The sequence below is a fragment of the Eleginops maclovinus genome, chromosome 18 (genome assembly GCF_036324505.1).
Source record: "Eleginops maclovinus isolate JMC-PN-2008 ecotype Puerto Natales chromosome 18, JC_Emac_rtc_rv5, whole genome shotgun sequence".
Taxonomy (NCBI): Eukaryota; Metazoa; Chordata; class Actinopteri; order Perciformes; family Eleginopidae; genus Eleginops; species Eleginops maclovinus.
The window spans coordinates 26,450,970-26,474,706 of record NC_086366.1 but is presented as its reverse complement, the minus strand read 5'-3'; the positions used below and the strand labels follow the sequence as shown (position 1 = coordinate 26,474,706).

Below are 23,737 nucleotides of genomic sequence, written 5' to 3'. Positions count from 1 at the left end.
ATATTCTCTGTTGCATTCAACAACGGGAAAAGCAAATACATTTATTTTTAGATAGTGTTCAGTGTGTTTTGGAAGGCTGGTTTATAAGTTAGTCAAGGTTTTGGTTTCAGCAGATTATGCAACTGTGTATGGCACTAGAATTTTCAAAAGCTTTAAAAATGTTGGAAAACACTTATTTCGGCTCACGGTACAACATCCATCAAACCGAATGACGACGAAGAAGACGCAACACTCTTCAACAGTTCCCCCTCATATACTTTCCCCTGTCATCGTATGCCACATGCTCTTATCATGCTTTATTGTATGTTAAGTTGGGTTTGTATGCAAAAAACTATTCCTATCAACGTGGAGCTGCTGATACTCAAGTGTGTAACCGTCAGTAGTGCTTTGTCATTCTGCTGAAGACGACATGAAGCAGTCTACCCTTCAGAGGTCAAACTGTTGAACTGAGATCGAAATAATAATTTTCTCCATCCTGACACTTCCTGCTCTTCAGGTAGGACAGGTTTGGCAGGTTAAACAGGTTCAACAGCCGACACTCCCAGGGGCTGAGGTCAGACCCTGTTGTTGCTGGCTCATTTTGTCCCCAGGCTCATTTAAATGTCTGCAGCATTTGTCCTAGTGAGTCACATGGCAGCAGGGAGAGGTTATTACCAAACACGGTCATATACGCATCACATGACCATCCACCGTGTTCCCTTTCACACTCACACACTGACGGACACACTGAGGCATTACAGCTGACGTTCTCAGCATGCTTGATTTAATTACTTCCAGCCAATCATCTACAGCTCTGATTTCAAATCTCACACTTTAGATTTACATTTTCAATATTTACATTGTTTCATGGCTTCATCTTTGCATGATGTGCGTTTCAAGGTGGGGCCTCCATGGATCGGACTTCCCAAAGCACATCCCACAGATGCTCGATTGGATTGAGAGCTGGGGAATTTGCAGGCTAAGTCAACACCTTGACCTCGTTGTGTTCCACCACCTGCTAAAAGAGGCCACTGCCATTAGGGAATACGGTCTCCGTGAAGGAGTCAGCATGGGCACCCTGACCTATCTGCGGCTACATAGTCACATACGCAACAAGCTGTGCTGCCCTGTGTGTTCTGACAGCTTTCTAACAGAACCCGCATTAACTGTTTCAGCAGTTTGAGCTACAGCAGCTCCTCTGTTCGACCACAAGGACCAACCCTTTCTCCCAACATGCATCAATGAACCTTGGCTGCCCAGAACCCTCACGCCGGTTCACCGGTTTTCCTTCCACCTAACACTTTTGGTAGGTACTGACCCCTGCAGACCGGGAACCCCACACAGGAGCTGCAGTTTTGGAGATGCTCTGACCCAGTCGTCTAGCATCACAGTTGGCCCTTGTCAAAGTTGCTCATATCCTTACGCTCGCCCATTTTTCCTGCTGGAACCACGGACAGGTGCCATTCTAACAATATAATCACTGTTCTTCACCTCACCTGTCAGAGGTCCTGATGTTATGGCTGATCGTGTATGTACCAATTCCTGTTAAACTAGTGTTGTGAGAGGTTCATGACTTTCTCTCAGTGAAATAAATGTATACACTGAATTAAATTCAGATTTATGTGTAATTTGTTAAACATCATTGTCTTTTAGGTATGGTTTTAAGAAAAAATAGCTACATTATTGCGGATGCCCCGGCAGCACAAACCAGCAGCACATGAATAAAAATGTAGACTCAATTTCTATGACGACAAAGAACATATATAAATCTAATTCTGATACACAGCCACAAAACATGATAGTCAATGTTTCTAACCCACAGAGCTAAGGCAGAAGCATTTTACCCAACAAGGTTTTATTAGCAAATGTAAAAAAAAAACATCACTTTGTACTTGAGACGAAATGCCAAAATGATGACGAGTGGAGAAAGAACCAACATCATTTATCAAAGGGAACAAAGTAAGGGAACTCAAATCTGCTCAGTTTGGTCCAAAGTAGTCCACCATGCCGTTCCCTTTACGGCCATCAAAGAAGAAGAAGTTCCTGTGAGGAGCGTCTCTAAGGGAAAGGGCCTGAAGGAGAGAGGAAAAAAACATTAAGCAAGTACACTTTTCTTAAATCAAACATTAAGGTTAAATGTTATTTTGTTTTAAATGTGTGTAATCTCCAAATCTTGTTTGGGTCCAGTCAGATGCTCTATAACTCTGAATGCTCGCTCGTGCTTTTCGCTTGTAGAAAAACTTGTATCAAGGGTTTGATTTGAATAACAGCATGCTGTTCATCCAGACTGACAGTGTGAAGGGCAGGGAGAGACAACAGTTCAATAAGGAAGAAGAAGTCAGCAGTCATCGGTGTACCTGTTGGCTGTTAGCATCAACATGTGTGCAGATTATATAAGAGCAGCTTCCTGTTTCAAGGGCTCAATGATGCCTATAAACACATTTTAAATCCAAGTTCTATCAGTATTCTCCCCTGTTATGGAACGGTGTGGGGATATGAAGGATTGAATCATTTAAATCTTCTTCTTGGAGTCTGAATAATATTTTTAAAGTTCTGTTATGATAGTTATTATTGAAGGAGAGACGTCCACACAGCAGGGCATTCCAGACGTCATCACAGTGGCGTATACAATCACATAATCAGTCCAAACATGCCAATTCTGAAAAAGCTATCTTCATGCTGGCTATCCAGTTTTGTCAGACACAGCAGATTGCCCCCCTCCCCATCAGTCACTCAGAGTTCACTCAGGTGAGCTCAGTGTGAGTAAAATCTCTCAGAGTCAGCCAGTGAGCAGACAGACAGTTTCAGAGAGTTTCATCATCAATGTCCTCCAGCAGACGCAGGCTTGGCCATTTGCCAATATAATGCAGCCAGTCTCCCTCTCTAACACACACTCACACTCTCACACTCTGCCCTCAGTCTGAGGTCAGCATGCAGACAGCTCAGTGAAATCTTATTCAGGTCATGCAGTGCAGAGTCAGCCCACCCTGTCTATAGAGTCTATATGTACATAAATATGTGTACAAAAAAATATTGTATATTCAACATAAATTTAAATGACCTCAGTACTGAGTCTATGAATCCCATCAGGTTAAATTAAAGAACTCACTCATCAAAAACTACTTTTAATGATTATATTTCAAGATTTTGGCTGAAATTGATCAAAGTTTAAACAGGCACGTTTCATTGTGCTAACAGGAGATGACAGGATTTACATGGCCCTCAAAAACAATAATTAATGGTGACTCCACGTAGAATGGGATGATTGATGTCTGTCTGAATTTTCATAAAACTTTAAATACTGATCTTCCCATTAAGGTCAAACATCACAGATCAGCCTGATGGGGTCATCACTGACCGGGCTGTCAGTGTCAAGAACAGACTACTGATTTATTACATGCAGCTGAGATTCTCAACCAGTTTGATTTAATTAAACTCAAATGTCTCCAGTCCTCCTCTTATTTTCCTCTCCCTTTTTATTATTTTTAACGTTGTATAATCTAAGCCCACCATGTTTTATTGCTTTATTGCTATGACAGTCAGCTTGGGAGATGGAGGTATGATACGCAGTGTTGGAAGAAGAACTCAGATCCTTTACTTGAGTAAAAGTAAAATTACTACACTGAAAAAACTGAAACGTTGACTTTAATTTAATCTAGTATGTGAACAGGTTCCACAAAACTGTATTAGCTTAGTTAAAAGCAATGATTTTAAGTTAAACCCTAACAGTTTTTATTCAAACATAATATAACTGATTTCAACTAAACTAATACATATTTAATCTGTTGATATAATATATTTGTTTAAGTTTCAGGTTTTTTAGTGTAGTCTAAAATACTCCACTACCTCATTTTAAAGTTCTACTTAAATAAAAGTACAAAAGTATTAGCATCAGAAGACACTAAGATCAAAAAAGAACTCATTCTGCACAATGACCCGTTTCAGAAAAGTACATAAGTATAATCAGCAAAATGTACTTCAAGTAAGAACATTTTTAAACTACTGGTTTAGCAGAATGGATATTTTCACAGTTTTCTATTATTATGGTTATCATTTTATCCTGTTTTTACACATGTAAGAGCAATTTAGTGTTGCAGTTTGTCAATTAGATACTGTGTAGATTAGTAGTACAGTACTGCATTACATCATCTCACATATCATCTGTGGTTATTAGACAAAGTAACATTGTTAAAGTAGATTTTGTGGAGTAAATAGTATGATATTCACCTCTGAAATGTAGTGGAGTAGAAGTATAGTGTAGCATTTAATGGAAATAATTAAGTTAAGTACAAATATGTCAAAAAGGTACTTAAGTAAATGTACTCAGTTACTTTGCACCACTGACGATTTAATGTTTTGATGAAAAGCGTCCTGATGTTTACATGCTTACCTTGACAACTTCCTGTCCCAGGACCCCCCCCACCACAGCACACACTGGAGACATCTCAGAGAAGCAGTAGCTGAGGACAGACATGAACCACAGTCAGAACTAAGTGTGAAGCTGCTGAAACACAGAACATTAAATCGTCGTCTGGAGCGCTGTTTCTGTTTGTTGTCACCTATGTAAATGTGGAAGTTACACCATCTCAAAGTGTGACAAAAAAAAATACCATCGATGTACTGTCTCTGTCGTTGATTCTCAGTGTGGAAGTGAAAGTGGAATAATAAACCCACACCTGCATTCCCCAGCTCATAGATTCATCTACAGCCTTGTAGTCCAGGTTTCTGGTGCTGCAACACCAGAACACAATTTAATAAAAACACCAGACTCAGAGACAGTTTCATCCAGGCCATAAGACTATTAAACACCTGAGCTCTGTGAAGTGCCTCCATAAGCATTCATTTGTTTGCATCTTACAATTTATTAATCTAAATAGTTATCACGGTAATAAACGTTATTTCATTTCATCTTAGTGTACACTTTAACCTTACATTCTGTTCTTGTATATTTTATTGTATTTACAGGTATATAGACTCCTGCATTACATGGTCCCTTTCAACATTCTCTGCATTATTTGGCTTATTGTATTTATTTATTGTCCTGACAGCTAGTTCATTTAAAGTAGCACCTTTAAATGAACTAGCTGCTGCTGGCCACGCCCCTTTGGAGCTGCTGCTGGCCACGTCCCTTTGGAGCGTCATGATCTCTCCTCTGAAGAGAGTTTTCTACCAGGAGAAACTCAGCTAAACGCTGCCGTGATTAAACGCCATATTATGTTCCAAACCACATCCAGCATTATTTCTGAAACACTTCTCAGTGTTTACCACTAGAACAGAGACATTATACAGCTGCAAAAAAAATGAAGACACCACTTCAGCATTATCAGTTTCGCTTGTTTTATTATTTATAGTTATGTGTTCTGAGTGAAATGATTTTTTATTTTATAAACTACTGACACTTTTTCTCTGTGTTGGAATTCAACAGACACTGGAATGGCTGCCATACATGTAGAGATAAAGATTTAAGAAACAACTGGAGTGGTCTCTTAATTTTTTCCAGAGCTGTACAGTATAACGTTGCCTCTGTGATGGTGTATGTTATTCCAAACTGGATACATTTTGCTGTATGTATTTATTCATTAAGTTTAGCTGGTTCAATAAACCAGACCCCGTCCCACAGGTGTTGCCTGCCCACTCAACCCTGTGCACACCACTGGTATTGGCTCACAGCAAATGAACGTATTTTTTACGGGCTGCTTTCCGGGATGTGTTGCAGGAACTTGATGTAAATCGTGTCTACTTGTATTGAAAACAAGCATTGCCATTGTTGGCTACCAGAGACCATTTTCCATTAAGAAGTCAGACAATAATAGGATCAAATGACTTCAATATAAAGATTTGACCCCGGTCAAACTTGGTCATATGTCTGCTCATAACCCAGATGTTGGCACTAAGTGATGTATGAGAAACAAATGTTATTTCCTTGTCTTTGGGAGTGTCCAAATGGGTTATTAGGGGTCTGTCAGATAACATCAGAGTCACTTTTAACAGGAAACGGGACTTCAAACAGACTACAAAACGGACCAAACTTTTGGACTTTGATCCAGGAGGCTATCGCTCTACGTTGGAAACATGTGGATGCTCCATCACTGAAGATTTGGTTTAAAGGAATTTTCCAGCAGTGTTGGTCTGGAGGACTTTCCCTGAACAATATGAGGGGTGGGAATGTGGACTGTGTCTGAAAGGGAATTGTGAAATTCTTCTTTTCTATTTATTTTATATGTATTCTACTTTGTACTAGTGCAAGGTAAGGGTGTGTGTGTTTATAAGTGTGAAGTACATGTTTGTTTTTTTATTAAAATATTGTGTTATATTAATACATAAGTGAAGGCCATTAAACATGTTGTTAAAAAAGTATCTAACTTGTGAAATGGAAGTAGTGTGGAGGTGAGGCGGCGTCATACCTGATGAAGTCATCGCTCAGCAGGTCACTTCTCACAGCCAGTGCCTCCAGCACGTCCTCACGGATCTGTCTCAACAGCTGGCTGTCCTCTGGGTAGGACAGTGGGTCGGGGTCACGACCTTTGTCTGTCCGGAACTTCAACAGAACTGTGGAGACGGAGAGAAGGGGAACAAAAACAGACGGTTAAGAGGCTGGAAAACTAGATACACATCTTCCTAAGGCGATATGTTCTGTATAATCTATTGCACTTCTGCCATTTATAATTTCATCACGCTTTCAAGAGACTGCCACGGTGAGTTATCAGCTTATGGAAAGACAACATCTTATCTCTGACGGATAAGATCTGTATGTGGTTGCACCATCAACCGCTTCATCTGATTAGGCGTATGTTTCCCCACATCAAATTAACAGTGTGCACACAGACTTCAAACACACACACACATTCACATGTGCAGCCAGGAAATATTAGGTTGAGGAAAAAAATGTGTTTCGTGTCTGAGAGTTGGTTGCAAGATTGAAGAAAAATCGGAAACATGCACTTTATTTGATGATGAAAAATATTGTTTTACTTTGCACAAACACATCAACACGCCGCCCACATGCTTCCTGTTCGTCCAGTACATTAAAACCACATAAGGAAGTGGAGTCCTCCCACGATCATTTCCATCAACGTGGCACACGACACACACTGACACATACAGTCACACAGACAAACACACTAGATGTGGCGATGAGTCACTCACACCTCAGCTCTGCACTTCTGTTAGTAAAAGTTAAAGACTGGCACAAATGGCATCACACTCTGCGCCAGGCAGGAAATCAAACAGAATTTCATAACAGAATATAATAATGAGCGCATGGATGGAACACCGATAGTATCTCTAAACCTACACACATTGTAGGATGCATAGAACGGCTTCAGATTCAAGGGGGGGAATATTTTTAAAAAGCCTTTCACCTTCAAATCTGCTGATGTTCTCCGTGATCTTATTTCCTTTTTGAGTTCTATGCAAATTTTCTTTTTTCTGTTTTACTTCTTCCAGATGTCTTTCATCGTCATCCTGACTGTATTATTTTACTCACTGTGATGAACAAGAAAAAGGTGTTACTGCTTTGTCCAAATATTAATGTAGGTGTTAAGCTATAGATTTAATTATGTTATTTAGTAATTCAACATTTACAGTTTTTGTTTGTATTAAATGAATCTTTATTTGTTGTGATTGTTTTAAAAGTCATTCTTCATGCCTTTATTTTGAAGGTAAAGATTATGATGACTATGGTATGGTGATTATTATATATTGGAGACAGGTGTTGGAGGGATGGCAGTTCTGTAAGTATTTTATTATTGGAATACTAAAAACTGAACCGACCAAAGGATAATCTTGCCTGGACATTGAATATTTATTTTGAGTTTAATTTCTTTATTCAGTCGCTGCATTAGGATTAACCTTTTCTTTCGCTTGCTCTCAACGTGTCTTGTCAGGGTGTCAATTTATAAAAAAATGACAGCCATCAGTGATACTGATGACACACACCCACACATTTCACATCACCCGACTGTTCCTCGTCAGACAGGAAGCAGTTGTAACAGAGGAAGAGCCACTTCCTCATTGGTTGGCCAAAACAAAAACCGCTGCTTCTAATTATAGGAACGGTGAGGGAATAATAACAGCGCCTTGTTTTTCACATTCACTGAATAAAACAACAACAAGCGGGCCAGTTTCCACTCAGAGGCCAGACTGAACACAGGTTCACACACCTCAGATTATGAAAATAAATAAATAAAGACTCCACTCAACAGTCCTGCATTTAGAATCTTAATTAAAAAGCAGCATAATGTAGTAAGAGTATCAAAAGTAAAATTCTTCATTGGGCAATAAAGGTTCCCTGTCGGTTTATAATTATAATTATTATTATAAGAGTATTCATACATTGATGTGTATCTCTAAAATGTGGAGTTTTTCATGAGTTTTCTCATTTATGCATTTGCCAGCTGATTTACCCAAGTAAAGTGCAAGTAGATCAAATATTTGAGTACATGTGCATGGTTATATTCCACCACTGTTTAGGATAGAAATGTACTGAAAATAACCAGGGACAGATGAGTCAGTAAGGACCCCCTCCTCCATGTGACACAAGACAGGAGTGAAATCACATCATAATTTAAGTCAAGGTTCACTGACGTTTCCATCATGAAATGGAAACGTCAGTGAATTCCATGAGACAAAAATGTATAAGGAAAAAGATTTGCTTCCTTGAGCTTATTTAAAAAATGATTTGATTGAAAAAAAAAAGGACAACGAGCCTCCAGCCGTGTAAAATATACTAATAGTTGCAATTTCTGGAATACCTTTATCACTTTAGTCTTTGATAACACAGACATACATTTTTGTAACGGGTGCAATATCATCTTTTTACTCATGAAATTAATGTTTTACTTATTACATTATTTTATGCATTTGTTAGGTGTTTACTAGGCTGTTTTCTTTATCCAACTGCAGATGGGATACACTAATAGACATAGTATACCAATACATTAGGGCTGTGATTATCTAAATAACTGTTAGTAATCATTTTTAATCGATTAGTTGATTTAATTAAAGTTCAGTGAACCTGAGGACTCCACAGAATCATGCAAAAGCACCACTTTATATTCACCAAAGCGATGGGCTCATAACAACTTTAAAAAACCAATCAACAAATGGAAAAACTTTACATAAATAACTTCAGATGCATCGCCCATCTTTAATGAATTCATGTTTTATAGGCGTGTTTTCGATCTAACTCACGCTAGTTAACAGCTTTTATAATATGTAACAATCTGTGGGACTGATACCATGCAGTACATTTGTTTTGATAGATCCTTATTCCTGTTGATTTGATATCCTATGTTTATATGTATTATTTTAGTATCAGATTGGTCTATGACACAATATTCTAACAATTTATTTTAACTATTTTCTGCTGTTGAGATGTATACATTTGATGTTTGATTTAATTTAATTTATGATTTTTGTAAGTCATGGGTAATGCCTGTTCACATACTGCTGTGACAAGAAAAATTAATAAATAAAGTAAAGTATATAGATCTGTTCTAATCCAATTAGCGGGTAATATTTTAAATACTATTAAATGTTAAATAGGATACACACTAGCAGAACTTGTGACCTATGCATCCTGCCAAATAAAAAATGTTTTTATATTATTTACAACGATTATGCAGTAAATACTGTCAGAAATCAGTGTGTGTTCAGGTTGCTTCCTGCTGCGCTGGGGCTGTAGGTGCCAGGCTGCTCTCTGCTCTACGCTCAGTGCACATGACTGGCCATGGACAGCCTGTGATGGAAACTAGTGTGTGTGTGGTGTGTGAGGATGGAGCCGTGCCAGGTGACGGGAGGGACAAAAACAACTCTTCAAAAAAAGGTCATCAGACACGTTAATAACCTAAAAAACAGGAAGGTAAGTTCAAGATTTACTTACAGGGTCGAAAAGGTTCCTAAACACGTCACAGATCGCTGTTCATGTGCAGCTCAGCGTGCCAAAACTCTTTCCTCCCCACACTGCTTATTGAATGTTACAGAATGTGAATTTATATCTAAATCTCACCAAAAACAGCAGTGCAGCCTTCTCTCTAAAATCATATATATTCATGGAATTTATTTTCCGTGCATCAGCTAAATCAGAACCATGACTTTGCATGTGTGTGGTATTTCAGTCTCGTCGCAGGATTCCTACGCATTTTCAGTTTCAAATTTCTAATCTTTTTTAGACCTTTCAGAATAGTTGTTGTATTTGATAAATTCTCTGTACGGAAATTCTGTCGGTGTCCGGCCTCCTACACATGTCAGAAGACTTACAAATAGATGTTATCACTTTCCACAAGATAATCTGATAGAAAAATGCACAATTTCAAAATGTCACTCCTTACAATATCCTCACAAATCACAAAGTCTTGAAAAAAACCATTTCTATATTGTTGGATAGCATAATATTTAAGACAATTAAAGATAGTGACTGTAATTGAGAAATATCACCAATAATAATTAACAATTTTCAAACGTCTTTTTCTTTTTTTAAACCTACAGAAATCAATATTTTGGGGTTGTAATGACTTATTTTATCCACTATCTATTAGTTAAACTGATGTCATTTCCATCTGTCTAAAGGTTGTCTATTCAAATACAACAAAACCCATCAGCAGTATCCAGAGGTTAAAAAATCTAAAGCATGTGAATCTGATTTTGATAAACAGAATAACTATTTGTACTAAAAATAAAAGTACTCTGTTTTTATGAAATGCATCTCTAAGCACCTTGAAGCAGGAAGTAGTCCACTGGTGTTTTCTTCATCCCGGCTTTGGCCTTCTCCGTGGTCCAGTCCACCTCCAGAGCCTCCTTCAGGGTGCAGTAAGAGGCCGTCTGATGGGAGGTTTAAAAGCCATGTAAACAGCAGGAGAACCAGAGGGGAAATCATTCATTGCTCATCTTAATAACTAATAAATATGAGGCCTACTGGTCATAAATTAGGCAAAGCAATTATTTGTATGGATTTTTCTGTATATTTATTTGTATGCAGGATGATTCTTAGAAACAACATAAAGCTATTTAAAAATACTTTTAAAAAAAATTTGAACAGAAGACACACAGTCATAACAAATCATCGAACTAGAGGTTTTCAATTTTCTGTGGTTTTCACAATGCGTTTCACAGGAAGTCCTTTTATTCATCACCAATAAGGTCGTTCACATGTCCTTTTACCTGCTTGGTGCCCCTCCCAACACTAACGGTGTGCACGCGTTTCAGTCCGCTTTTATAAGCTGGACACCATTTTAATTGTATTTTTGTAGTGGATGAATTCTTAAAAACTGTTATTTTTTGCTGTTTAAAGCACTGATTGCAGTTTTGTTCATATGTTATAAATAAATATCATGCTCTTGGGAGGAAATCCTTGTCTTGATCCTTTTTTTTTTTTACTGCCAACTTTATCTTTTTTTTAATGAATTGAATTAGAGGGGTTTTAGCTGTTTGGTGATGTGATCAGTAGAACCGCTAACTTAAGGCGGTAAACACGGCGGTGGTAACATTTCCAAATTGATGGAAATAATCTTTATAAATGGCAGTTGTTAATCAATTTGTCTGGAAGACTTAACACACATCATTTATTTACCTTTTTCACCATGGTGGTCTCGTTGGGGTCCACTTTGGCTTTCTTTGCCTCTGGACCATCAGTAGAACTCGGTTTAACCAGTTTCGGTTTCTCCCTAAAGAAACAGAGTGAAGAGAAAAATATCTTACCTATCAGGAAACAGAACAGTCAATATTATATACCATGTCAAGCTCACAAAATATTCCTCCTGTTCGTGACATAAGTAATCGTTTTACTAATTCTGACTGCAAGCATAACAACAGTTCCCCCTGTCAGATACCATGATGTGTGTGGCCATAAATAAAATTACAAATGAAATCCACCCCACCATATAAGATAAAAATGTATTTTAAAATTAAACAAACATTCAACTTTCACCAGACTTAAACCCCTATTTAACTCAACTAATACAAGGCTTTTCCATTTTCAAGGTTTCAAGGTTTCAAGGTTTTATTGGTCATATGCACAGCATATACAACGTATATGTTGGCAATGAAAATCTTATGTCGCGTGCTCCTCCAACAACTCAACATACATGGTGCAAATAAGATAAATAAAATAGTGCAAAAAGAGAGAAGAACAGTGGTGGGCCGTCAGGGCCAGCAAGGCCTTCTCTGCTGGCCTAAACATCATCAGAATATAAATTAAATTTTGATATATTTTTTCCACAAATACGTATTAAATTATTCCCCATAGTCTATTCTCTTCATTTTATAGCGTTCGTCTTGGCTGCGCTGCTTCCAGCCTCAGAACGAGATTTGGAGGGCTGGCCTTTATGTTAGAGCTTTTATCCAATCATATTTCAGCCATAATGTGTTGCTAGGGTCAAAGAAATCTGCCCTTAGGCCTTCAGAATCAGCAGTGCAGGCGGCTGTAAACTTAAAGTGAACGCAAACAAAACTGTGGCGTTAACCAATCAGATTTCGAGGTGGCGACAACGGGCCAGCTAGCAGGCGTACGCTAACGTTAGCACGTGCACATCTTCTGATTGGATACGCACTATTGAGAGGCAGAGCTAGGCAGTAGGCAGAGCCATACAGTCTATGGGCAAAGCTAGCAAACAGAACTAGAACTTGAGCGAGCTAATTTGTGTAGATTTCTACAAGCTATTTTTTTCAACCCACAATGGCTGAAGGAGGAGAAGAGATGAATTTGGTCGCAGATATAATTACAACGCCATTTTCAAAACGAACTTTTCAAGTAAAGCTACACATCTTGAAAAGGGAACGACCAACTCCAACGCTAGCGAGCCTAGCACAGCAGGGAAACTACGAGCGGTACCCCTGGCTCACAGCCTCCGAGAGGCACTGCAACTTGTACTGCCGGGAATGCCTGGTATTTGCAACTGATCGATTTGGTGTTTGGAGCCACACTAAATTTGCAAACTTGAGTTGTCTAACCAAGGCAGCAGCGAGACACCAAAGCACAGCTGGGCACTTGGAAGCACTGGTGCTTTTGAAAAGCTTTGGGGACACCCGAGTGGATCTACAGCTCAACGAACAAGTGCGCAGGGAAACGGAGCTCCACAACGAAAGGGTGAACAAAAATAGGGAAATATTGAAAGACTGATTGATTGTGTCCTGTTTTTGGGTAAACAGGAACTTTCATTTAGGGGACACGATGAAAGCGCCGAGTCCAGAAACAGAGGAAACTACGTGGAGCTTCTTTCTTTTCTTGCTGAGAACAACACAGATTTGCATTACCACCTGTACACAAACAACATGTTTACTGGGACGTCAGGCAAAATACAAAACGACCTGATTTATGCTATTGCTGAAGTGATGGGAGAAGAGATCAAAATGAAGATTAAAAAAGCACCCTTTGTCGCTGTTATGGTGGACGAGACGTCAGATGTGGGTAATGTAGCACAGCTGGCACTTGTTCTGCGTTATGTGACAGACACAGGTGTCAAGGAGCGGTTTGTCAGATAATCTGATTAATTAAGTTAACTGTAAATGCTGATGTATTGATTATAAATGCTTCAGAAATATTAATATAACTCTGTTGTACTTGACTATGTTAAGGTGATGCAACGCCCGGTTATACTGCGTTTCTGTCTAAATGTATAGTTTGTAGAGCCATGGCGTCATAATGATGGCATTAAGAGGTGGAATAATTCAGGTAGGACTGTGTAGGACATCACTGAAGGCCTAGGTGTGAAATGCACGGCCCGCCACTGGAGAAGAATATTTACAATATCAACAATAAAGATTTGAGGATGTAAAATATATACACATGTGGAATACATTGAGAGTATTTAAATACTTTACTCTGTGGAATGAGGAGGTATAGACAGATGCATATATTATGTATAGCAGATGTATATGGCAGATATGTATAACATATAGATATGTGTACTATAAACAGATATGTATGGCAGATGTGTATAATATATATATATACATGTATGTGTGTACTATAAACAGATGTGAGTAGACATTCACACAGCTCAGGAGTTCAGCAGTCTTATAGCCTGTGGTATAAAACTGTCTCTGAGTCTGGTAGTCTTGGTCCGGATGCTGCGGTACCGTCTGCCAGACGGCAGCAGACAGAACAGATTGTTGCTGGGGTGATGGGGGTCCTTTAATATCCTACCGGCCTTCTTCCTACACCGCTGAGTGTAGAGGTCCTCCATGGATGGCAGCTCCTTCCTGGTGATGTGCTGAGCAGTTTTCACCACCCTCTGTAGAGTCTTACGGTTGAGGGCGGTGCAACTGCCATACCAGGCGGTGATGCAGCCAGTCAGGATACTCTCGATGGTGCACCTGTAGAAGTTGCAGAGTATCCTGGAGTCCACGTTGAACTTCCGCAGCCTGCGGAGGAAGAAGAGCCGCTGTCGAGCCGTCTTGGATATGACCCTGGTGTGATGTGTCCATGTCAGGTCCTCACTGATGTTTACTCCGAGGAACCTGAAGCTGCTGACTCTCTCCACAGGAGTCCCGTCGATGGTGATGGGTGTGTGTGCCTCTCTCTGCCTCTTCCTGTAGTCCACAAACAGCTCCTTTGTTTTGCTGACGTTGAGATGGAGGTTGTTGTGCTGGCACCAAGATGTCAGGGCTCTGACCTCCTCTCTGTACGCCGTCTCGTCGTCGTCTGTGATCAGGCCGATGACGGTCGTGTCGTCAGCAAACTTGATGATGGTGTTGGAGCTGTGTGTGGCCACGCAGTCGTGCGTGAACAGGGAGTAGAGGAGAGGGCTGAGCACACAACCCTGAGGGGCTCCGGTGTTGAGGGTCAAGGTGGAGGATGTGATGTTCCCCATCCGCACTGCCTGGGATCTGCCCGTTAGGAAGCTCATGATCCAGTCACAGAGGGCGCTGTTGAGCTCAAGGTCCCTGAGCTTAATGATGAGCTTGGAGGGCACAATGGTGTTGAATGCTGAACTGTAGTCAATGAACAGCATTCTCACATAAGTGTTCCTCTGGTCCAGGTGGGAGAGGGCAGTGTGGAGGGTGAGGGAGATGGCATCATCCGTGGACCTGTTTGCTCTGTAGGCAAACTGCAGGGGGTCCAGTGAGTCAGGGAGGGAGGAGGTGATAAAAGTTTTGACTAACCGCTCAAAGCACTTCATGATGATGCAGGTGAGTGCAACTGGGCGGTAGTCATTAAGGCAGATGGGTTTTGTCTTTTTGGGGACAGGGACAATGATGGACTCTTTAAAACATGTGGGGACTACAGACTGGAGCAGTGACCTATTGAAAATGTCTGTGAACACATCTGCCAGCTGAACTGACACACCTTGAGAGCACGGCCAGGGATGCCATCAGGTCCAGGAGCCCTGTGTGCGTTGATCCTTTTCAGAGATCTACACACATCTGCACTGGTTAAAACCAGTGAGCAGGGATCCTGGGCCTTCTGACCCTCCACGGCCAGGGGCCTCTCAAAGCGTGCATAAAATGTGTTCAGTTCATCTGGGAGAGATGCAGACACTTCCTCAGCACCACTCGTTGTCCTTTTGTAGTGGTTATTGTTTTTGTTTTATGCGTTTTTATCTATCATATGCGTAACTAAAACGTATCAAAGCGACGTTTAGTTATATCATGTCATCGGCCATTAGAACGGATGTCCCAATGGAGTCAGTGAAGAGAGAAAAAGACTACTCTTTTAAAGGCCCCAGTATACCTGCCGTTCCTGTCCGTGCGCACGGTGGCGCGTGAAACTATGTGCCCCATCCCCAAACACCTTGAACACCGTTATTAAGACCAGTTTACTTATCTAACAAACTTAAAAGCAACTTTTCCTCCTCACCAGCTGTCTGCTCGGCTGTCATTGCCTCCATTGAATTACCTCTAGTTCTTGCTACTCCAGCGGTGTAGACTGTATTTGTCTATGCAGCGACGCCTATCGTTCAGGAGAAGACTGCAGTCAGTCGAGAGCGCCCAGCGCAAGTATATATGGGTATGTCACTGTGTTGACGTCACAGTTGGCGTGCGCAATCACCAATCCGGCAGGTATACTGGAGCCTTGATGCAGCAGTGTTTGATTTGATATGAACTACATGATAGTATTTAATATACTGAATTTTAAATATTTAAAATTCTTTGCTAGAGATCGAGGCTCAGTAACAGTAAAGAGAGACAAAAAGTATTTTTGGTAATCAAATAGACAAACAAAATAATAACACCTACATATGGGCCTAGAGCTAATATGATGCTGGGAAAAAAAGGGTTGTAAAGTCAGCTGGAAGTAGGTACTACTTTATTTTGTCCTGCAGAATTAATATAACTCAATCACCCAGCACTACTGCAGTGCTCTAGAGCAAGGCACTAATACGGCAGCAGCTCCCGATGTGGAGAACTACATTTGAATCGGCGCCCACACTTACTCGACGTAGTTGTGTTCCTTTCCCAGGTTGCAAAACATGTAACCATAGTAACCGTAGACGTCCCCGCAGAACACCTTGATGTTGTGCTTAGAACAGAGCTGGTCCACCCGCACCATCAGGTCTCTGGAGCAGCCTGTCAGACACACCTGAGAGAGAGAGAAACACCGGTCAGATTTCTGCTGGTCAAAGGCTCGTCTGACCACCAGTACTACCAGTATGACCACTATGATAAAGAGTATCTGACATCAGCAACTGAACCCTCACACTGGTACTGTGTACTTACAGAGCATACATCCATCCACCATCAAAACAGTGTTTGTGAAGTCAGTGACCTTTCACCTCCAATTCTGCTCACTCTTCCTTGAGTTCAAGCAAACGTATCTGACACATTTAAAGAAATTCCCTGCAAAGATTCCTGAGATATTCCCCATATGAGTATGTGAAGAGGGATGGACATGCAGGCCATCCAAAAACATAATCATAATCTGTTAAGTACTGTTTGTATATTTATTGTAAGAATTGTTTTGAGCTTCACCTTTCAGAACCTTTAACCCCCCTAAAAAGAAAATGTATGAAACTGTGATGGCACCTTCTCCTTCTCTTCCTTATAGTAACGTAACACTGAAACTGCTTGCAATAACTAAACATCTCAAAACAAACGAGATTTCGGCTATACTGTCTGACCCCTAAGGGACAGACAGGAATTGTGTTCACTTCAGAAATCCATATGTAACTTTCTGCTTGGTAAGTTTTTGGGAAAAACCAGTTGTAAACATTGGCTTATTATCTGCTAGACTGGATAAATGACCAATCAATGCTGAAGCCAACAGTCTGCCATAGTAAAACAATGGTTTTCTGATGTAAACAACTGACCAGTGGGCTGGGTCCACCTGCTGACGCAGTCCAGCACACCCTTAACCCCCTCACTGATAAGCCTGATCCTGCATCTGTGAGCCCACAGTGGAGCCAGCAGACCAGGGTCAGGGTCTAGTGTTCCCGAAGAGTAGTCAGAGTAACACCTCACCATCTGGAATATTTAAAAAGGCCAATTCTCAGTCTGTCAATCTGACAAGTAAAATAAAACGTCTCAATTTCATCTTTCAATGTCACATTGATATGGATCAATTCAAGGATCATGATAGATACAAAGGGAAAACATGGAACATCCTCCTAAGGTTACTCCTTTATTTCCAAGTTCCGGTGGCACAGCTGTCACAATTTCTGCCCAGGCGCACCTCCTTCCTCACATCCTACACAGTGCTTAACATGAGAGATGTGGAACTTTACTGTGAACAGTTCGAAACATTTTGTTTCAAAAGAGAAAGTTTTATAACTCCAATAAATTGAGGAGCCGATTAATTCATTCAAATAATAATAAAGTGCTTTTTGATTGATAGAATTTGATTTATAATATATAATTGTTTAAATTATCATGTTAATTGGTCATACTGTAGTATGGCCAATTAGTATGTAGCCCAACAACTTGGATGAAATCCAAACCGCATCAGGACATACTTGGTGATATTGGCAAATACTGAAGTGTTGTCCAAAGAATCCATATAAAATCAGATCAGCCTTCCTGAAACATCTCCATTGGACTCCTTTGTTTACTTCTGTAACCTATTGACATGACTATGTAACACTCACGCTTCTATTGGCTAGCACTCCAACACATTGTAAGTGATAGGCAAAGGGGGCGGGACATCTCTAAGCTGTTGACCGATCACAACAGAGCCGGCCAGCTAACCAATCAGAGCAGACTGGCCTCTGGTTTCAGACAGAGGGTGAAAACAGGTGCTGCAGCACAGGCAGTATGAGAAAAGTAAAGAGCTTTCTGAACATTAAAGCATGGAGACATGTCCCAGGAGAGACATAAAACACAAATATAAACCTGAAGATGAGCAGAACATGTCATCTTTAGGAAAAAGAAAGAAAGTTGTCAGCCTGCCATGTTTTGTTTTTTTGGTATTTACAGCGATCCTTCCAAGAAAAAAAAAACAACGAAACTAAGATAGAAAATTCATAATTACATTTTAAATATGCAAAGAGTATCAGGAGCAGGTCAGCTGCACCCGGAGAGAGACAGTGTGTTTAACTGATGTTTGTCACTGCTCGGTAATTGACTCCCATATGAAAACTGAACACAACTCTAACGCTCCATTTTATTCTCCCTCCATCTTCCCCTGCACACACACATCCCTGGAAGTACATTAAAGTGGTGCTTGGTCTACAGCAGAGAGAGAGAGAGACCCCCCTCTGTTTCCCATTTCTTATTTTATCCCAAGCTTTTTTTAATTGTCCTGCTTTCTATTCTCCAAGCCTCTCATCCTCCCTCCCTGTGTCCTACTATCATCCCTCTCATCCCGCGCTCACTTCAATCTATCCTCCGCCTCCCTCCCACCGGCTGACCCTCCCCTGACTCCCCCAGAGGGAGCAGACTGCCGATAATTCAGACAGAAAGGGAGGATGAAAGAATGTCTGTCATTCCTCTGATGGTGTTCAAATACATTCAGAAACACCACAACTCGAGATGTGTGTGTAGCTGCCTGTGGAAATCAATGCAAATAACATCGCTTCATTTCTCCGTCTAAACCCATCTGCTGGTTTAACAAATATAATCTTATTGTTTGTTGTAGCTTATTGTCATACGGCTTTAGTCATCAAGTGTTACAATCCCACAGTCAATGGTTACAATGGACACTGTAGAAATCACATTCATACTACAAGGATATGTAACATAAATCATTTTGCAAATTTTGTGTTTATTGTGTCAGGAAAATTAATACTAAATACTTCTATCCTTGCATTATCGCTGCTCAAAAAAAACAAAGGAACACTTTTTAATCAGAGTATAGCATCGAGTCAAATAAACCTCTGGGATATTGATCTGGTGAGTTGAGTAGCAGAGGGGGTCGTTAATCAGTTTCAGCTGCTTTGGTGTTAAAGAAATTAACAATCGTTGCACTAGAGGTGGAGGGCGCTGACATTTGCTGTGCCTATTTTTCCCTAGTTTCGCATTTGGCTAGGTTCAGTGTCACTCCTGGTAGCATGAGGCGATACCTGGACCCTACAGAGGTTACACCCGCAGTCCAACTCCACCAGGATGGTACATCAATACGTGTCATCCTGGTGGAGCATCATTTTTAAACTTTGATTTTCAGGGTGTCTTTTAAATCAGCCCACCGTAGGTTCATCATTTTCATTTCCCTCAAACGATGTAGCGTCCTTTAGTTTCTAACACATATATATATATACTGTATATATATTACAAAGGGAATTATTCTATCTTTCTATCTTTTTCAACATGGTGATTCTCCACAGCTCCAAGGTGGATATTGACTCACTTAACGCCCACTTTTTTTACTTTGCCCACCTCAGAGGCCATCCTTACCATCACACTACCTTAAAAACAATTCAGACAACAACTAGTAATACCACAGCAAACAGCATGTCGGAGAACTACAGTGGCCTGCAGCTAGCTCCAAAATATAAAAGAAAACTTTGGTTTGTTTGCTCTGAGCTACTATAAATGATGTCAAGGCATGCCTGACTGTGGACAAAGATCTGCTCACACATATAGATGTGAAATGTTCATTCTGAGTTAAGCAAACACAACAATTCTAAGTAATCATACCTTAATGAAAACAGTTACGAGCATATTAATCCATTTCTGCTAACATATCACCTTAAATGCAGAGGACAAATTTCACTGTGTGTGCTCTGCTGTGTGCATGTATGTGACTAATAAAGAGGGTTTCATCCTCCGATTCTATCTTACTGCACAATAAACCTTTAAAAATGCAGGACAACAACCACCAGACTCAGAGACAGTTTCATCCCACAGGTCATAAGACTATTAAACACCTGAGCTTGCACTATTTTTATTTGTATTGTTGTTTTTTTATATTTGTATGTCTTGTATTTGCACTGTTGAGGGACCTAAGTTTTTCATACATTACATATTTACACCTTAGTGTGTGTATGATATGACAAACCTTTGAATGTTGAATCACTGCTGAAAACATTAAATAATAGGTTTTTTTAAAACAGCAACTGCCCTCATTAAATGATTAACAGGCTAATTATGTCTCAAACTAGTTGTACAGAAGATATTAACATTAAGACACAACTGTACTCTTACTTTATAAACGGTGCCAATAATGCAGCACTTTATAGAAGTCCTGCAGGTGTTTAACTCCTGGAGCCTGAGGAAGCAGCACAGGAAGAGCTTCATACATGATGTGGGCTACAGGAGACATCTAGTGGCAGAGGTGGGTGCTCTTATTATTGTAAAGTAACCCAAGAGGAGGTTAATCTTCAGCAAACATTATTTAAGATGTTTTTAAAAGCAACAGCATTTAAAATGATTTGGCTTTTTAAAAGCTAGTGTACCTGCAGGATTATTGCTACTCTGAATTTGTATCCTTAATGGTTGATTGCACTTATTATAAGTTGATTTGTATGAAAGCTAAAAGTGAAATCTAATGTTTTTGATTCCAACACCCAAATGATCATTTGTATAACAATTGCTCACCCAGTTACCTTGAATGCTTGTGAAAATACATGTTCACATAAAAAAATAACCAAGGTGTTCTTCAAGCATTCAAGCATACACAAGGAGAGCAATTAAATATACAAATGGTTATTCGAGCATGTATGTTTTAAGGTCAAATCATCCAGATTTTAGCTCTGAAATGTCGGATTCAGTGGTTGACACTTTAACATTTGAATAAAGCGCAGATTACACACCAAGTCAATGTTTGAATTGCTCGAATATAACTTTTTTTCCACTCACCGCATCGTATTGCAGGAAGAAGTCATCTGGTTTGTCTTCAATTCTGTCTTGGTCTGCGTGGACTTGCACCATTGGGTTGAGGTTCTGCCCTCGCTCCAGAGAGGCCATGGCTCGATTCTGACCCTGGGCCGTCACCGGGACCAGGAACTGAGCTCGACATGACTCCTCTGACACCTGGTGTGTACACACACACACACACACACACACACACACACACACACACACACACACACACACACACACACACACACACACACACACACACACACACACACACACACACACACACACACACACACACACACACACACACACACACACACACACACACACACACACACACACACACACACACACACACACACACACACACCGTGAGGATCATGCTGGATGACGTTTAGCTGAAGATAATTGTTTGAACATGCTCCCATTCTTTTACTAAATCTAGTCTTAAATATTGATCAATTACTGGACAAAAAACGCAGTCATCAATTCAAAATGTTAAACAAAGCAGTTGGTGACATTACAAAGCAGTAATGTCACCAGTGAAATATGGATAAAAAATAGCTGTTTTCTTTTCTTACTAAAAGTTAAATTCATTACTTTGCTAGTGGCCCCATCTAGTGGACATACAGTGCACATACAGTACTGCAACATCTGAACCACCAAAGAAGACCCATTTACTCATTGAATATTTCTATGAGTTATAGATTCTGTACAACAGGTTTTTAGCTGACACCTGAAAACAAACACTTTTACAGCTCGACTGAAGGCCATGACACGTTGTAGGCTGTGTATAGTGAGCTGTAGTGTGCACAGGGCAAACAGCACTGAGCAGGTGTTGCGTGTTTACTTTCTGAGCATGTGTACCTGTTCATGATCCAGCAAAGTTAGTCCTTTCACTCCAGCTAGGATTAAATTCTTGGCCACTTCGGCCCCCAGACCACCTAATCCTGCCAGGAGCACACGGGACCCACGCAGTCTGTAAAAAAAACAGAGAAACATGCAGAAAAAATCTGATGGGATTCTGTGCTATATGGGTTGTGCTGTTTGTAATTAATTAATTATATCATCTCTCATTTCAGAAAAATAATCTGTGCAACAGAGTAGCTCATATAAATGTGGAGAGACAAGTTCAAATACAACATAAGAGAACAGTTACAAGCTATCATGCAATTGAATGCGATTGGTATCAGTACTTTTACCGAAAACTAACCTTACATTGGAGTATTTATACAGTGCAGAGGTGGAAGTACTCAGATTGTGTACTCAAATAAAAATAGAAGTACCAGAGTGTAGGAATACTCCGTTACAATGAAAGTCCTGTTACTGAAGTTAAAGTACAAAAGTATTAGCATCTAAGTGTACTTAAAGTAGCGACAGTAAAAGTAGTCATTGTTTGACTGGTCCATTTCAGAATAATATCTCTGATATGTTTTATAATTATTGATCATTAAAGTGTTCTCAGAGCTGGTAAAGGTGCAGCTAGTTTGAATGGCTTTGTATACTGCAGGGTAGCTGCTGGATTTACTGCAGGTGAACTAAAGTCTGATTTAAGGGCTGATTATATTTTCCATCATTAATCCAGATCTGTAAAGAAACTAAAGGGATTAAATACATGTAGTGGAGTAAAAGTACAACATTTATCCTTAATTGTAGTGGAGAAGAAATAAAAAAGTACCATAAAATGGAAATACACAAGTAAAGTACAAGCACCTCAAAATTGTACTGAAGAACAGTACTTGAGTAAATGTACTTAGTTAGTTCCAGCACTGATTCACTGCAGCATTGGTATGTTATCTTAATGTAATATTTGCATGACTCTTAATTGAGGTAGGGTTAATAACAGTGCAAATAGGTTTCACAAAACAAAGAACATTGGAAGACACTTTTTTCCTCGGTTCCCAGGGGGACATAAACTTTTACAAAAATGTCAGATTATAAATGGAAGACTTCTTATAGTGAAGTATTTTTACAATGTGATATTAGTAGTTTACGTTTGACGTCATTAAGTAACATTTTTACGATCTGATGGTGATTGATTCCCTCACCACTGCTGGACAATGCAAAGATCCCGTCCTATAAGTAGATATTCTGAATGTGGCTGATGAACAATCCCAATGGAGCCCACTCTTTTGTTAAATCAACACTTTGATCAAAGGAGCAGAAGTGCATCAACTCAAATCTTCCGCTGCACAGATTAGCCTGACAAGCTAACGGAGCTAACTGACCTCTTCTGGGCATCCAGCCCCCACAGGCGGATCTGCCGGTCGTACTGAGCCGCCTCCTCCTCGCTGATGACCGGGTCCTCCTTCTCGATCATATCGATGATATTTGGCCGCTTTGTATACGGGGATTGCGGTGTAAAGGAGCTTTTTTCAATGCAGCTTCAGATGTGGATGTTTCAAATGCCGCGACAGTCCCGCTGAATGGGCGCTGGGTGATGACGTCATTAAAACAAAACAAAAGATGTGTTTTGTCGGATTTTATATTAAGGATTTTTCGCTTTTCCTGTGGTTCTCGAATTGTATATCAGACATTATTGTTTCTTTGTTAAATACTTAACATTAAATTGTAAAGTTAGAAACAG

General features: G+C 40.0%; 1 protein-coding gene across 1 annotated transcript; it reads right to left on the bottom strand.

Annotated features, from left to right (window-relative positions):
• Positions 1-1,817: 1,817 nt before the first annotated feature.
• sae1 (SUMO1 activating enzyme subunit 1) lies at positions 1,818-23,583 on the bottom strand. The gene is made up of 9 exons (XM_063906755.1): positions 23,379-23,583; positions 22,018-22,129; positions 21,148-21,321; positions 16,353-16,498; positions 11,549-11,642; positions 10,695-10,800; positions 6,384-6,528; positions 4,370-4,439; positions 1,818-2,051 (listed from the first exon to the last, which is right to left on the bottom strand). The coding sequence occupies exons 1-9, from the start codon at positions 23,468-23,470 to the stop codon at positions 1,959-1,961; spliced, it is 1,032 nt and encodes a 343-aa protein (XP_063762825.1). The 5' UTR covers positions 23,471-23,583; the 3' UTR covers positions 1,818-1,958.
• Positions 23,584-23,737: the final 154 nt, after the last annotated feature.